Source organism: Acipenser ruthenus, chromosome 20 (genome assembly GCF_902713425.1).
Source record: "Acipenser ruthenus chromosome 20, fAciRut3.2 maternal haplotype, whole genome shotgun sequence".
NCBI classification, from domain to species: Eukaryota; Metazoa; Chordata; class Actinopteri; order Acipenseriformes; family Acipenseridae; genus Acipenser; species Acipenser ruthenus.
The window spans coordinates 21,676,316-21,693,679 of NC_081208.1; the positions used below are offsets into that span (position 1 = coordinate 21,676,316).

Here is a 17,364-nt window from a genome sequence, read left to right on the forward strand (position 1 = left end):
AATTAATATATAAATGTATGTGTACGTAAGTTTTTGTTTTACTGTTGTATTTTTATTTAAAATCTGAAATAATGGAATATTAATGGTTTACGGTTAAGAATGGAAATGGTGGGCTATGTGATGGACAATTTACCCTTTGAACTTTGACCTGAGTTTTAGTGTTGCAGTGACATGTAACCCTCTACCCCCCCAGACTTTAATTTTATTCTTGGAGCATGCTCACATTGTTAGTCTCTGATGCCCTGTACACTGTAAATGTGTTTATTAACCCTGCAAGAACATGTTTATTTTTCCTTGTGTTTTTATTTTATTTGTTTAAGCTGTAGTTTTGTGAAAGAGATGGTAGAATCCAGATAACTGCGTTGCAATGGATGTACATTCAAGCTATAAGTATCTGTGTGATCCATTTAATACTCAGCACTAACAAAATAAACTTTTTCATAAATTCCGCTCTGATATTTCACTCTTTACAGAGACTTTGGAAGCTGATCAACACTCCTCTTTGCTCTAGAAGCAATCTTTATATTGTGTGCTTTGACAATGTCAGCAAACTACATCCATGCTCAAATGATAGATGTAATGTACAGAAATGTAGAATGTAATATTCCAGATTGTGTTGCTTCAACCCACAACTGTACTGACTACCAGAGTGACGTCATGCATGTTTCTTCACACAAACAGAAGGAAGTAACATAGATACTAAGATTTTAATATTTTTTCACAACTGGGTGCAATAGTTTATTAGATCAAGAAAGAACAATTGCTTATATAACTGATTGATCAAAACATGACGATTATATAATTTCACTGCAAAAAAAAATAAAAGGTTTCCAATTAACTGCCTCATAAATGTTGCAGACAGATGCAAGATCTGAAACATCTTCCTTTGGGAATAGCCTCCTGTTGGATTGCTTCAGAAAACACACACAGAAATTTGCTCCCTTGAGAATAAAAGACACAGTAGGATTGGTTTTAATTCCTTTAACCTTGCTGCAGGCGCAATATATCTTGATGGCATGCAGTGCTGTTAATTAAAGAAAGAAGGGTTGAAATCTCAATGCCCATCTTAAAGAGTGAGTAGTGGGGTTCTGAAAAACACAGCGTTACACGTCCCCAAATGTTGCTACAACTGTTTAAATAATGGACCTCCCATTTTTTTCTTTTTATTGTTAACATCCAGACAACTTTTTACACTTAGAACTTGTTTTCAAAGCTCTTTTCAAAATGGCCGCCACAGGTGCAGATTGCTTAGCTTGAGAAGTTGCCTGTTTGTCCTGTGGTGATCATTTTGTTATCGTATGATTTATAAAAAAAATAGTCACAGAAAATGCTCCCGTAACAAACTGATTTAAGTTTTTATCTGCAAAAAAATTGGTAAGATTTATGGAATGATTTTGTTAGCTACAATCACTTTAAATGCTCCGTATATATTTCTTTACCCCAGTCTGTGGAGAAGGCTGCTTATAAGTTCAGCACACACGATAAAATTGGCTAACCATGGCTAAATGGTCAAATAAAACAAATGTCACGCTTATTTCATAATCCACACTTAACAAAAAGGTGCACTGTTATTGAAGCATCAGATTCAGTGTATTTCAGGGTTGCTATAACAGCAGAGACTGGAAGTATCACTGCTGGAGCCCCCATGTCCTGCCTTCAATCTCTGACTCTCTGATGCTCCAAACTGTGGCAGGCATTGCTGAGTCATGTGACCGCGGTCCCCTTCCTCTGAGTCAGTACCAGGGTCTCACTACGGATGTTTGACTACAAAGAGAGGAAACCTTGTTTAAAACAGGAATGATCCAAAATAAAACTGTGGAACCACAGCAAACAAAACACACACCCAGAGCCACATTACAGCTCCACACAGATCTACCGAGAAATGTGTCAGTTTGGCTCTGGGCTCAAGGCAATTCACACGTTTATGAAAATTCAAAATGTTTCTAAAAAGCACAAGGAAGTCTCAAATAATGCCACAGGGACAGTTGTTCCTTAAATGATCTCAGACCCTTCAGACAAAATTTTCTTATTAGGAGGCTGTGTGGTCCATTGGTTAAAGAAAAGGGCTTGTAACCTGGAGGTCCCCGGTTCAAATCCCACCCCAGCCACTGACTCATTGTGTGACCCTGAGCAAGTCACTTAACCTCTTTGTGCTCTGTCTTTTGGGTGAGACGTAATTGTAAGTGACTCTGCATTCATTCATATAAACATGATACAGTATACATGCAGAAAGGCTACTGCAGCTCAGAGAAGCAAAGAAACACTTTCTAAAGGACTTCATAACATAAGGAATGTCAAAGTTTAGAGTGGATGCTGATCTTAAAGAGGAATCATAATAAAAGTAAATATTTCCTGAAGACTTGGAGACTCATGAGCCTCCTATTCATCTCTTTGCAGTTCTTAGACCCTTGTTTATTAGGAGGGGTGTTGCCTTACCTATGAGGAGGACATAATGTTCTTCTATGTTTATTTCTGTAAACAAAAATAAAATATATATTCTTTATATACAATTCCTGCTGTTTTGTACAGTAATTGGGTTGCAATAAGAAAGGGAGACTTGTCCTGTGCCAGTCAAATGTTTGTTTGACTTACAAAGTGTCGAAGGCCACAGGCTTCGGCCCATATTGATCCAAGCTGGGGTTGTGAGTGAGGCAAAACTGAAACAGAGTACATGTGGTTACTTGCAGTTTACTGGCCTTCAGGAGATGCAGAACTCAAAGTTCAAACACCTCCTCTTAATGATATTGACCTTGCTCACAAAGCTTTTACTGGAGAGTAATGTAAAGCCTATTTTTACATACATGTTGATATTCACAATCTAGACTGCTGTTGATTTGTTTTTTTAAAGAGGGAGTTAAAAACATAATGAATAGGGCCCAGCTTCACAACATTCACTAAACAACAAAGGACTCAAGCTGTTCTGTAAACAGCTATTATATAAATAGTTTTAGATACAGTAAAGTGGTTCCACTACTGTTTTGAAAGTGAAACGTGAAATTAGCTTTTTGATGTACTATTATGATTATTGGTTTACAAAACATGAATTCACGCACTGATTTTAAGGAAAGTGACTATAGAACAATCTCTCTGTATGACTTGCAAGACACTGTTGCAACCAATGTAAATCTTGAGCCTGTTTTTCAGTCTTTAAAATAACTTGCGTTAAGCACACACCTTCCACGACTGGGGGGGTTTAGGTTTCAAGTTCCTCAAAGAATATCCACTGAAATGAGGTTCTGTAAAGAAAAAGACAGCATCAGTAATGACCACTTCATTTCATAGCATTGGTCCCTGTGTTTTTATACCTGCTTGAGGACATGCTATTGTGAAACTGTGTTCAGATCCTTTCCAACACAATATTCTGGTACTATGAAAATTAAGAGAACAAAGCTTGTCAACACTACAGCAGGAACTGAAAAGCTGAAGGATTATTTATCTTCAGTACTCTTTAGGCTCCTTTCAAAACTGCTCAAGGAATATATAATTATTTTATAATGTATTCAGTTATTTATACAAGGCACCCTGTCTGTAGCTCAGGTTATCAATTGGTCCACTGAAAAAAGGCCCTAGGAACATCTGTGCTTCCAGTATTATCTCCATAGAAACACGTCTACAACATCTCTCTGCATAAACAAATCCCTCTTTCCTTCTGGAATATCTTCTGTTTAAATATTTCCTTAAACTGTCTTATGAAATGTTTATATAACTACCAATCAAAATTAAATCAAATAAAATATAAAGATTTCAGTTTTCAATGTTAATCAACAAACAATATACAGAGAGGAAGCCCAGGGCGCTATCCTCTGGGCAATTTGGATGCTTACAGCAATAACGAAACATAAAGTGATGATGATACTCCTGGAGTCACAGAAGTTACAAGCCTATATCAGTGGGCAAAACGATAACCTGTGACCATCAAAATCATTCAGTCATTACATTCCACACACCCTTGAAGAGTTACAGAAAACATTGACAGCTGGTTTCACGAGCTGTGATGACAGCTTCTCCCTTTCACAGGCAGATGGAGACAGAGACTCCTATTTAAAGTGAATTCAAATAAAACTTGGATAGTTTTTAACCAGCATGTATTTACAGGCAGGTCTGAGTTTGAGTAACACTTAAACATGGCACAGAAATGTACCAGTTCCACTCACCCTTTCACCTTTTTGTTCTTTCTAATGTATATTTAGAATGTACAGCAGATCAAGCAAACCCAGAAAAGGCTTTGCTACGTTGTACAGTTTGTACCACAGTGCTTTAAAATAAATAAACCAAAGCAACCAGTTTTTTTAAACCAGAAAATAAACAATACGCATTTTGTAACAGTTTCTATTGTTTTAAACCTGGCCCCTAATGCCAGTTATTATGTGAAGGTAGGTTGTAAAAAACAACACTGCTGCTTGTTTACCTGCCTTATCCACCAGGGGCAATGTAAACCCTGGGGAGGGACGGCTAGCTGACCAGGCCACTGCACTGTCCAGAAGGAGGCGCTGTTCTGCAGCGGAGGGGTATGTTGACCTCAGATACTTGTTACGGAAAGTGTCCTGAACACAGAGACAATGATATGCGTAAAATCTGTCTCCCTGTCTGTATCTTTATATCTCTGTCCAAAAGGTTGATAACATGCATATCAAAGCGAGAAGCTAATTTATAGCTAGATTTCCATTGGATAGTATTTGAGCCATTTCATGTTTTACTATGAGCTTACCTGCAACTAAGATGAGAAGGTTTAGGTATGACTAATAAGGCTGGGCTTGTAAAATCTGGAATGGCTCAAACTGTTATGCAATGGGAGTCCATCAATCCATGCTATAAGCATGATATACTGTTCTGCACCATTGTCTTTGTGCTTGATCATTTGAATTCTCTACAAACTCAATAAACAAATAAAAAAGATGGCCTGTTATACCATTCTCCCCCATCCAGTATCTGTGGTGTGTGTGTATGATCTGTATGTACACTGTACTGCCATCTACAGTATTTTGTATCTGACTCACAGTGACAATGAAGTGTCTCTTGGGAAGCTTGTGGCAAGAGTTGGACCAGTCCCTGAAGTCCTCTGTGGAGCAGAGAGAGAGAGAGAGAGAGAGAGAGAGAGAGAGAGAGAGAGAGAGAGAGAGAGAGAGAACATTCTTATCTCCTTGTGCCCTTATCCTGAAAGAGGCAGTGTTGAGTTACAGTGCTCTTACCAGTGGTGAACAGCACTACTGCTATCTTCAGTACTAAAAAACCTTTTTTTAAATAAATTACCTTTTATTTATTTTTAGCCGACTCCAGTTCTTTATTGAAACATCAACAGGTTACGGGGTTAATGCAATGATTTTTCATTTTTTCCCTCAGCCAGCAGCTGACCATATAAGGCCAGGGAAAATGACGCTTGTCTATGGTTGACTTTGGATGCCAGTATCTCAGTATACCAACCTCTCTGTTGTATAAATAACAGGTTTCATGGTGTTCCATTGACGAATTCCACTCAAACACGTATTCTAATAGCCGATTAGAATAATTGTCGTTTTTTACAGTATTTTGTAAGCCCCTGAAAAATAACTGTTGAAAAAGAGCAAGCCTATCTACAAAGAAGTCCCTATCTTTCCTTTAGTTGCTGTGTAGTACCTTACCTCGGGTGCAGGGGGTGGTGGTGCGGCTGTGCTCGTCTGGGAGGCGTTGAGCCACAGTGTCCATGTCCATGCAGCGCAGGGTGGGCAGGTGGGGGTGGTACAGGGTGTCTTTGACTGCCGACAGCATCGTCCAGGGGGGTGAGTTGGAGCGGCAGGCTGAGTGACCCCACATGCCTTGATCTTCTGAGAAGTAGCCAGCCTCTGGTGTTATCATGCCCCTTAAAACAGAGCACAGCAAGCAGGAAGACTGACAGAGCGGCAAGAAGTTTATCTTGGAGCTGTGTTCAGGGAAAGTCTGTTCCTTCCTGTTTCCTTGGTTGTATCACAAAGCAGGACATTATTGTTTTTCAATCACTGGATCAATTCTGACTGGCTCTATAGGGTGAGGAGGTAAGGACTGGGAGCGTAAACCAGCCAGCAAAAAATTGAGTTAGCTTGGCCCATGTTTAATATTGTTCACTGTCAGTTATTTCGGTTGCTAAATGGGCCAATTATTTTAGAGAACCAGAAAAATGGAGTGGATTTGCCTTGCTAGTGGAACAACATCATTTAAAATGTTTACCTCAAAATGAGATGGGGGCCCCATATTCCACAATACTTACAGAACAAAACTTACAACAGTGAGTAATTCTATATTACTGTTTTCATGGGCTAAAACAAAGCATCATAGTGGCACAGTTTAATGAAGCAATTGCACAATTAAACTTAGAACATGAATTACATATCATTGGCAGAATGTGCCTGAGCTAGTGATTGACTGGAATGCATAAACAGTGGAAGATATTTGCAGTGTAGAATGACCAAAGAAGCCTAAAATAATGTCTTCCAAACAGTCTGATAATTAAACTTGAATGAAAGGATACTCTTGCAAAACTGTCTGCAAAACCAAACTGTCTGTTTGGTCTAGAGATATTTTCTAAAAGAAATATGGCAATTTCCCCAATTGCCAGAAATAATAGTTTGAGATTCACTTAGAACAACACAAAGGAGGCCTGCCAACAATAATGGAAAAGGTCAGGATGCCAGGGTTAACACCCTGGTCTCCTTCAGACCAGACTGTGTGATCACTGTCTATGGGGATTCTTACTGAGTTTCTTTTAAAAAGAGGCGCAGTTCTGTAATGCCATGACTAAAACACTATTCTTCACTCATCAGCTGTCAACCTGCTCTCTGATAATGAGCATTAAAACACTTTATTCACCTTATTATCAGATAATAAAAACATTCCACTCTCATTGCCATTACTCTGCACCACTATCACCTAAGCATTACACTTAGCACAACACTTATCTATACCCTGCTTTCAACTACTCAGGCATGCCAAACTCAGAACTCCAGAACTGTCACCCTGGAACAGCCCCTTCTGACCACATCAGAAATGGAAAATTAAACCCACATTTCTCCACTTATACCCAATAACGAAAGTAACCCACCAAACCTACCTGCCTCTGAGTCCTGGACTCAACCAGTTACAATCCAGACTGAAGTGCAAGTCTGCCTTATTAATGACCCTTGGTCACTGAATCTTTGTGTCCCATAGCAACAGGTAACTAAATATCAAATCCGTTGCCAAGTGAATCAGCCAGACAGCAAAGGTTGCTAAGCAACAAGTCCAGTGTCCTGCCTGTTACCTAGTGATCAGGGGCCATTTATATACCAGGTCTTGACTTTTACAAAAGTAGATACAATAGCTTTGGACTGGAACCTTAATCTATTACCCATTAAAATGGAGAATGGTGTAAATTGACCACTTAATCATTCACCTATGGTTTTGAGAGTTGAACTTGCTTTGCAACAAGTTGATCCAGCATTTTGGTAATTATGGCCTCTGAAACCAGTACACAGGTCATTGGTGGTTTTACCCATATACTGTTTATTGCAGTCAGTACGTTTGCACTGTATAACATACAAACAGTAATAGTTTCTTCAAGATAATCACAGGTAGTGTTCTTAAAACAATCATCTGTAACTCACTGTGGAACTTAAACATCAGTCTACCTAGTACTTTTTTTTAAAACTGTGGGTTAATTCAATAAAGCTTGGCATTCATGAAACTGTTTTAATTATTATGAAAGCTAGGGTTGCTACTTCTGATGCTAAACAATGTACTAACTATCAGATTTATGACAAGACAAACAGGACACCTCTATTCACCCACAAATAACTTTCGGGTGAGACGTTGTTGCAAGACTCAACAATCTGTGCTAATGAAGGTCCTTTACAAGTTTAATCACAATTGGACAAGCTGTTTTTTACATATATGTAAAAATGTAATTGTGACAGCCTCTTTTTACCTCCAGATTATGATACTATCAATAACCTATGCTATGGAATGTCGTTGGTAGGTCCCAGAGTGGCTCTTGCTGGGAATCCCACGGGAGTGTTCCATTGGCTCTGGTGCTCCTATTGATTAGGAAGGCAAAATCAGCTGGGACTGTATGTCCTCCTCGCACTACAGGGAACCCTACTGGCCAGATACCACCGAGCTCACTCGAACACCTGGATCACTCTCCTGAATGTAGTTTCAAGACAACTGGAAAATCAGTTTTCCCCCCCTTGCCAAGGATTTGGATGTCCATTCAGGGATAATAACTTCTGATAGGAATAGGGCCAACAATGTAAATACAAAATAAACAATATATATGTGATGAAACATACAAAAATAGTTATTCTTATCAGGAGATGTGTCACGTAATTGCATATTTCTATGGAATTATAATATTTGAGATTTAGTAAGTATGAATTACGTAAACATCATAAATAGATAGGCCAGTGTTTACAGCTGTAGGTAACCATGAAGAGCTTATGTAAGACTGAATTCATGTTGTGAATGGGGATCTGGTGTGATCTGGTGTAACAGTGACCATCGTTCATTTTGATTTCTTGTGTTATTGAGTGTCTGCATTGACCATAGCAAGTAACATAACGACCAACCATATATTGCTCAATAAATTATATGTTTTTTAAAGGCCTGAACAAATTAATTGTTACAAAATGGCTCTTTTGCTCTGCGTTCTGGCTGATGATTTGATGTCCTTTCTGGTATGTTTATTGTCTCTGGGGGAGAATTGCCAACTGAGGCCAGTCCAGGGCTTTGCCATTCGCCATTTTCAGCTTGTTCCATGTCTGCATGTGAGTCTTCAGGGCCATCTGAAAATACAAGAAAAAGCAAACAAACTAATCAGTAAGAGCTACACAGATATTGGACCATATTCAACGCACACCATGTGATGTGACATTTGTATTATATTTAGGGCTGCTGTTTTTCGGGTTTTATGAATTGTATTTTTCGGTGCTTATTTAACTATTTTCGAGTTTTATGTAAAAGTTTTTTGTTTTTTTTCGGGGCTTTCGTTTTTTATATACTGTATGAAATGAGTGTTTTCGGTTACTTTCCAAAATGCTTGAGCGTTTTTTTTTTTCTGTCAAAATATGTATAGTAGTAACTCGACAGTACTTGCACACTTAAGTTGTACTTTCTTTCCTTTGCTGTCTTCCACAACAAAATCCCTATGGTCATGGGCACATTCTTCTGGGGTTTTTGTGATCAATGACAGGTGCAAGTCAGGAAGGCGGGACATTGCCCAGCAGCTTTGGGAAATGTATTTATTATTATTTTTGTAGTAGGTTTTATTTTTTAATGGGAAAAAGGTAAAGTCAACATTTATTGATTAACCATTTCCACAGTTTTTTTCCGATGTTTTCCAGTGTTTATTGGCTATCCACCAATTTCATGTTTTTTGTATTGGGGGTGTTTTATCTGGTTTTATCAGTTAAAACCGAAAATCAGAAGCCCTAATTATATTATTATAAGAATGTTATAATTTACACAGGTTAATGTACAAAAGTATTTTGCAAGGGGGCATTTCCTGAAACTCTACTATTATCTTCTATAACTTTAAATACAGTATTTAGAATACTGCCAATAGTTCCAAAAAAATGCATGACATTGTATGTGCCTCACTCACCTCTGAGATCTCCACCTTGCGCTCCCAGATGTGAACACTTTGCTCCAGATCACTGTGGCTGGCTTTCCCAGTGACGTACTCCAGGACATTGGGGACCCGGTAATCTGACAGTTGACCTCGCAGCCTTTTGTTCACGGTCTCAGCCTTGGAACGCTCCTGTGTCGGAGAAGAGGACACACAAGAACACAGAGCACAGAATGCACCCACAAGTGAAGCAATCCATCCAGGATGTGCAGGCACCAGTGGCTTGTACTATAGTAGTATTGTATTGTGTTATGGGATTGGAGTTTATATCTGCTTGTGTGGCATGTGTCAGAGTTAAAATCAAGAATACTTTTTTTTTTTTTTTTTAAACGCATTACTGGCTGTGTTCTATAACCTTTAATTACTTTTTGAAACTGATAAAAAATAATATTCCAGGCAGTAACAAACTGCTCTGGATAGATGGTATGTGTTATAACTGGCAATAACCCACTTCTCTGGAGACTTACCTCCTCTACCTGTATCGTTTCAGCCGCTATTTTCATCAGCATTTCCTTCCTTGATAAAAGCTCGCTGGTCAGATTGTTTGACTCTGAGGTCATATTCTGCAGCTTTTTCTAAAACATAATGAACACCAGATGTAAGACTTGATTAAAAGAAGGGGCTACACAAACTGGTTTCTAAAAGATGGTAAGTAAACCTTTAAGGCATCATTAAAGAGCAGCCCATGTTTTTAACTTTCATGCAACTTTAAATGCTGCTATGGGGAAAAAAGATCACTTCAAATGTCACAGCAGCGCTCCAGATGATGGGAAACTAAATAGGACATAGTGACCTGCAGATATGTAGTATATAGACTTTATAAAACCACCCTGTATTAAAAGACTGTGAATAGTTTAGCTCACCATATTCTCAATGGTGAAGAAAAAATAAAAGTAAAATATTTCTAATTTTGTGTCATAATTTACTTAAACTCCCTCACTTAAAAAAGCAATCATTTTTTATCATATTTCAGATCATTTCCAAAGATTTTGTAAAAAAATAAATAAAAATAAAAAAGAAACAAGGTGGATTGCTCTATACGCAGATTTTTATGTCCCCTAAATAAGGTATAGAAATTGGTTTGCAGTGCCCAGATCATCAACATGTTGTTCACTCCAGCATCCCTCACCTTGTATGTGTTGAGGACCTGCAGGGTGTTCCCAGCCAGCAGTTTCAGTCTCAGCAGGTCCTGGTTCCTCTCGTCGATCTTCTCCAGGTACTGGCTGTTCTCGATCTTCAGCTGCTGAAAATCCACCTCGTGCAGAGCCTCGCCCATCTCCTCTTTCTACAAGATCCCCCATAGCTGATCAATATCCATCCTTCTACAACAGCCAAGTTCTAGGAAATGCTACATTGTTTATGGACTATTTAAATCCAAACTGCACAAGAGATCAGTCAAACCGAGGTGTCCAACAGTGTTAACATCCAAAAAGAATATTGTTGTTCCATATGGTTCTTAATACTGTATAAGAAATCAATCAAATACAGTAACCCTTGCTACAATGAACCTGTTGGGGTCCAAGCCTTTTGTTCGTTACAGCGAGGGGTTTGTTATAGCGAAAGGACAATCAAAATGAAGGATAAACTGTTGGAGTAAGTTAATGAGATGAGATTGTGAATACAAGTAGAATTACATGTACCTGTCATCTCATGTATGCAGTATTCTGCCTTTGCTTTATCGTATTCGTTAATAAGTTAAAACGCAGTACAAAAAGCAAAATTAAGGCACCTTAACCTTAACCCTAAGCCCAACCCCAGAGTGCCCCCTACCTGCTTGAGTTGCATCTGCAGCTTCCTCTTCTGCACCTTCAGGGCTGCTTTCTTGAGCCGCAGTTTCTCTATGAGTGTATCCTGTTGGAGAGGCAGAGACAGCAGTGTCACACCAGGAATTACTCTCCACAAATCCACACAGTCCAGCCACACTGTTAGTGGCATCAGACTTGAAGCACACCTTGAAGCACACCTTTATGGTTCCATTATCCATTATTTATTTATTTTTATTCTGAGTGGGTCAAATAACCATTGGCTCAGAATCAGGTCCTCCTGAGTGGTAATTCCGTTGCTAACTTTGAAATCTGAGTGCATGAAAACAAACAATTGTGGATTACTAGCAAATATCAATATGTCGATCCCTCAGCTACTTGACTTGCCTTTGTTCGGGACTTGTCCTCAATGTAGCGTATCACTTTCTCCGCCCCCATCATGACCCCCTTCCTCTCAAACATCGATCTCCCGATGTCTCGGTCAAACTCGTATGAGGCTTTCTTCAACTCACACATTCGGATTTCACTTTCTTCTACGGTGGCCTACAGAACACAAATACTGTTTCATCAGGAGGGAGGGGTTACATTACAGCTTCACAAAGTTCTCTCCCAGTAGCAGCTTGTAAAAAAAAGGGGGGGGGGGTTATCTGTTGACAGAGTGGAGAGACATGGAAGTTGTTTTCGAAATACCAGGAAAATGATCAAACACAGACTCCAGTTTCACACGCGGTGGTCAAGTGTTAAGGAACAGACTTGAAGCACATCTGCCTCCGAGAAGCCAGCTACGGTACGTTGTCCCTGTACAGAAAATGGCTGCTAACATGAGTTATCAAATGATAAACAGATTTTTTTTTTATTAGCCAGTTACATTCAAACAGTTAAAACTAGTATACAATTATGGTGCACACATTATGGTAAAGGTTATCAAACACTCATTGCAGATACCTCAATGCTGTACTTCCAGTCAACTTTCTGGTCACATGAAGGAATTAAGTTGCCATCAAAAACATAGGAAAAGCAGGCATAGGAAAAGCAGTAATTTTATTGTTTATAAATACTTTGAAGAAAATACCATTCAAAATCAAATGCATGTTTAACATAATGTGTGCAACCTTCATGTAGAAAAATGTAAAATTTACAAAGTGAAGTCACACTGCCCAGACCCCTTACCTTTAACCAAAAGTCTACACTGTCTTTCTGGTCCCTCAGCTTTACCCAAACGCTAACACATAGCCTCCCAGTCCCTCAGCTCTAACCACTATACCAATCTGTTTTTCAGCCTACTATCAGTTTATGGAGCGCTCTAGCTGGTGTCTTCTACCTTGTAGTTGCTGAGAACTCGCTCGGATCCCTCCTTCTGTCTCTCCAGAGCATCTCTCATCTCCTCCAGCTCCCGCTGGGCAACATCGCATTTCTGCTCCACGGTCAGCCGGACCAATCGCTCTGCTGTCATGGAGCGGCTCTTTGACTTGCGCCGGCCTCGGAACTGTGTGGGGGCAGAAAAATACTTAAAACTAGAAATGGGAGCGTCAGTGAGCAAAAACAAATCTAAAAGGAATGTCATATTAGATCAAATGGTTTGTAAACATTAAGGAAATGCAAATGTGAAAAAGCTCAGTACCACTGACATTGTCCAGAGGTTAAAACAATGGGGCAGTCAAACGGCACATGCATACTTGACACCTCCTGTAATTTGACTTTATTGAGAGAATCATAGACTATAGCTGTGTGCCAGCTATGAAGTCCTTATGTCAAAGTATGTGGTCTGTTCATTGATATGGCAAGAGGTTAAGCCAATGTGGCAGTGAAAAGGTACATTTTTACTGGACAACACTGGTAATGGAACCTAACTAGGAAAATCAAAGAACCCAGCAGTGTACCAAACCATATGTGAATAACTCAATGCACAGGGTCTATACATAAGAACTTAATATGCCTTCCATATCAGGTAAGAAGTCATGGTTTCTAACATATTTAGCATGCAGATTCAAATGGATTCACAGATATGAGGCGCTAACACTGGCTGCTGGATCTTTTTAAAACAACTGGCATGAAAGGGTTTTCTTGTTCACCCACGACTAAACTTGACCCAGAGAATTACCGAATAAGTTTGAAGCCAGTATCTCAAACCGACTGACCTTCATCCTCCGGAAAGCAAAATAACCCATATGTATTATTTGCAGCTGTTGAAATTATATCAGTTATCAGGAGTAGTTTACAAAATATTGTTAAACTGCAAGTTTTATATTCGTTCCCTTACCTGGGAAAATTCCTGTGCGGACAGGCCAAGAAGAGGCTGCTCTGCCAAGGGCTGTGGCAACAGGTCCTTGGGGTCAATCCGAGAGAAGTACCTCTCAAACACTTCTGTCTCTGCTTTGATAGCGGCATTGGAACGGCTGCAGCATAAAAAAACAACCGTTAGCTTTTAGCCTGGTGGTGTGGTTCAACATACTAATATTTGCATTGGTGAAATGGTCAATAGATAAAATAAAGTTATTTTCCATGCAAAATATTGTTTTCCATGCCACAATAATACAGCTGGTTGGAACTGAGGCAAAAAGAATGTCAAGAGGAAAGAACCACAGATAGTTAGGTTTGTTACTCAAATTGTTTTTTTTTACAGCATCATATAAATGGTGCATTTACCGTGTAAGCCTCTAATAGGAGAATTACCAAAGTTACACTGCATATTCTTGCTCTTATTGTATTACTTGTATTGTAACACTTGAAATGTATTTGCTTACGATTGTAAGTCGCCCTGGATAAGGGCGTCTGCAAAGAAATAAATAAATAATAATAATATTGCCACTTATCAACTTTGTAAATGCATACCATATCTACCACGGGAAAAACAGAAAATATCTTTCAAATGCTGGTTTCTGAAAATACCAGTGTCTAATTTCACAAAGCACCTTACCAAAAAAAGGCAACATTTCCTCAAAGATCGTAAACCGTTTCTGTTCTTAAGTTACTTATTTTGAAAAACGTTTACATTTGGAGCAGGACAGTGACAAAGCCGAAACTTAGACAACATGCTCGGCTGGTGACGACTATCCCACCGACAGAATCTTTGTAAACTCTCGTTTGCAGCCTCAATTAAGACCTTTTTATTATTTTTTTTAGTCTTTTTTACACCTCTATAAAAAAGAATGCGTTCTGACTACCTGAGTTCCTCCACAAGATCAAGTAGTTGCTGGTCCTCAAACTCGTAAATCGGCGGGCGATCTTCACTTTGGCTGTCTGAGTCTACCTCCGCCATGGTTGCTAGGGTAAACTTTGAGGTAACTGAGTCAGAGTGATGAAGATACAGAAGCACGTGATATTTCATCAGGCCACGCCCCAAGCTAAAGGTAAGGAAAAAACAAAACGATTGACTATGTCTCTGTGGTAACGGTAGCTACAGTGTATCAGTGGTTGTCTTGCAAATAATTCATGAATGTATTGTATTTATGTATGTAATCTAACATACAAATAGGGTTTCACGTCATGCCCATTCCAGTTGTCTCGGAAATATTCTAGTAGCACAAGCAGCTTTGTGTAAAAACATAGTTTAGTGTTTTTTATTTACACAATTAGTTAAATAAGTCAAACGTATCTATTAATGACGTGCTATATCTCACCTACGTTACCTTAATTGGCATGTATGTTGTTTTTATAATTTATTTGGTATATTTATATTCTACAGCCTACAGTGTACATTCGTGCAGTTTAAAGTTTGAACGTTGCAAAATCCCACAGTGAAATTCGGTGTTAACTTATCTTGGTGTATTTAGTCTTAACAGCGTTCTCCCACCTTTTATCTGTCCTTCATAAATGTTTGCTAGGCTTACAAAAAAAAGCAATGTAGAAAAGTAAAGAACATGCTTATAAGCATCATTAAGTGGCAAGCAGATCTTGTTTACAGTCTAATTAATTTACATTCGGCAAGATGTTAATCTTAAACTTACACCTACTTTGAAACATGCTCAGCACTTGCAGCTGTTGGAGGTTAAAACATTACAGCTCATAATCCCACCAAGGCCCTTAATATGTAAAAACTATTCTTACATTTCCACAGCAATCTTTTTTGCACCTGAAAGAAACAACACAATCATTTCAGTTTTTTCTTTTACTTTGGCACCACTGACCTGACTTGGATTTGTTGTTTGTCAGAAGCAAATAGACTTGGTCTTGTGTTTGTACATTTTGGAAGGAGAACCTAAAGAGACACTGAGGGTTATTTCAAAACCATTTAAGCGTAAAACGTTTGTAAAATATTATATGTTTTGAAAGAAAAAAAAAAACTCTTAAAGTTATAAAACTGGAAAAAATTAATAAATACATAAATAAAAAAAACACATCAGCACGTTGTCTTCAAATGTTCCTGAAAATCTACATTTTACAGAAATTGATATTGTGGTGCTAGCTGAAAGCAGCACAGGTATTTAATTTAAGGCTTTTTGAGTGTACTGTATGTTAGTATGTTTTTTTTCTGATACCTGAAAGAACCATTTTTTACTTTTGAAAAAAAAAATAGCGTGTTGAGTAAAAAAAAAAAAAAAAAATTTAAAAACTGACCCCCCATAATTGTTTTGTGGAAAGTACCAACACTCCAATCTGCATCAAAACATAACTATTCCAGTATGCTGGCTTTGGTCTTTCAGATAAGACTACCTCCCTGGCTAAACCAATTTTTCACTTATCCTGGCGCAAATAACTAAGCATTGACGTCCACGGAAATGGGAACCACATTGCAGCAGAAATAAACTACAACAAAAACTAAGCATCCTCTGGAGCATAATGTAAAGGTAAGGGCATCTCTGATAGACTGATTTGTAAACACGAAGTACAACAGATATGTGATACAATGAGTAGTGGTTGTAAAAGGGGAGTAAGTATATGATGTAGTATGCATCGTTAATAGTTTCTAATTTTCTCATATTGCATACATCACACTTAAGGTTAACAGTATAAATTATAAATACTGAGGTCTAAAAACAGTTTTGTGTTCCTTGCTGGATAATAGCTGTCATGTAATCACTAATTATTGTAACAACAAAAGTGCATAACATCCCACTTTTTTTCTGCTAGGGCAGTACACAGAGTACAGCCCAGCACATTGCAAAGCAAATAATTAGAGTCCCCAATCAATATGCAATTTTAGAGATACCAAGCAAGATAATGCAGACGTATACTGTTTACCAAAGATCAGTTCAACATACAGGGTCCATAAGTCAGGCTTCATAGGCAATATCATAAATGATGCTGATTACAATGCTACCTGTGGCCACATCGCATTGATTATTGTCCCTGTTTGCTTCAAGACATTTCACACCTGAAAGAACTAGAGACAGGCAATATTAACAATTATGACTAGGATGCCTTAGTTAGGGACAGCTTCTATACGATCTTTGACTAAAGGCAGCTTTTATCAGTGTCATATAAGATTGTTAAATGAATTAAAGGGCTACTTTATACACTCTGGATCTGCATAATATTTAATGCAGTGTTTATTGTCCCATGATATGTGTTCTTAATCATCACATATTACTGTTTCTGAACTCATGGACATCTGGCATGTTTAATAAAGTCATATTTTTAACGTTGGGATTGTCTCTGAGCAAGCCTTTGCAAAAAAAAAAAAAAAAAAAAATCTGTATGAAGTCTGTATAAAAAGGACTATGAGGTGTGTGCATGAGTCATTTCTTCTTCCTGTAGTAGTGAGTCTTAAAGATTTTCCATTGCAGTCAACAGTAATAAACAATGCTCTTAATGGGATGATAACCATATCAATTACATATTAAGCAAATTAGGAGCTAGTATAGAAAATATTCCTTTAATTAATAATGTCTACACATGTGCAATTCAACATACCTTAAAACTGTGGTGATATTACAAACTCCAGGGAAAGGGCTAAGATATTGGTTTGAGTTGCAGATTTCAGATTCCAATTAATATGCCACAGTTGATGGATGAAAAAAAAGAAAACTAATTACCTTTAATAATATATAG

The 17,364-nt window shown here is 38.3% G+C and overlaps 2 protein-coding genes across 4 annotated transcripts; both read right to left on the reverse strand.

Moving 5' to 3' along the window:
• Positions 1-705: 705 nt before the first annotated feature.
• On the reverse strand, positions 706-7,360 carry LOC117425634 (testis, prostate and placenta-expressed protein-like). 3 transcript variants are annotated; one of them, XM_034042742.2, is made up of 8 exons: positions 7,061-7,360; positions 5,619-5,836; positions 4,998-5,059; positions 4,409-4,544; positions 3,175-3,236; positions 2,593-2,657; positions 2,437-2,472; positions 706-1,764 (listed from the first exon to the last, which is right to left on the reverse strand). In XM_034042742.2, exons 2-8 carry the CDS (start codon positions 5,830-5,832, stop codon positions 1,734-1,736), a joined length of 606 nt encoding a protein of 201 aa, XP_033898633.1. In that variant the 5' UTR covers positions 5,833-5,836; positions 7,061-7,360; the 3' UTR covers positions 706-1,733. The 3 variants fall into 3 exon arrangements, with proteins under 3 accessions (XP_033898633.1, XP_058849634.1, XP_058849633.1); XM_058993651.1 differs by lacking the exon at positions 2,437-2,472; XM_058993650.1 differs by lacking the exon at positions 7,061-7,360 and having other exon boundaries at positions 5,619-7,054.
• A 98-nt stretch (positions 7,361-7,458) lies between these two features.
• Positions 7,459-14,701, reverse strand: LOC117425948 (coiled-coil domain-containing protein 113-like). Its single transcript, XM_034043279.3, has 9 exons — positions 14,538-14,701; positions 13,634-13,769; positions 12,695-12,859; positions 11,761-11,916; positions 11,381-11,461; positions 10,740-10,895; positions 10,078-10,185; positions 9,587-9,742; positions 7,459-8,768 (listed from the first exon to the last, which is right to left on the reverse strand). Exons 1-9 carry the CDS (start codon positions 14,699-14,701, stop codon positions 8,667-8,669), a joined length of 1,224 nt encoding a protein of 407 aa, XP_033899170.2. The 3' UTR covers positions 7,459-8,666.
• Positions 14,702-17,364: the final 2,663 nt, after the last annotated feature.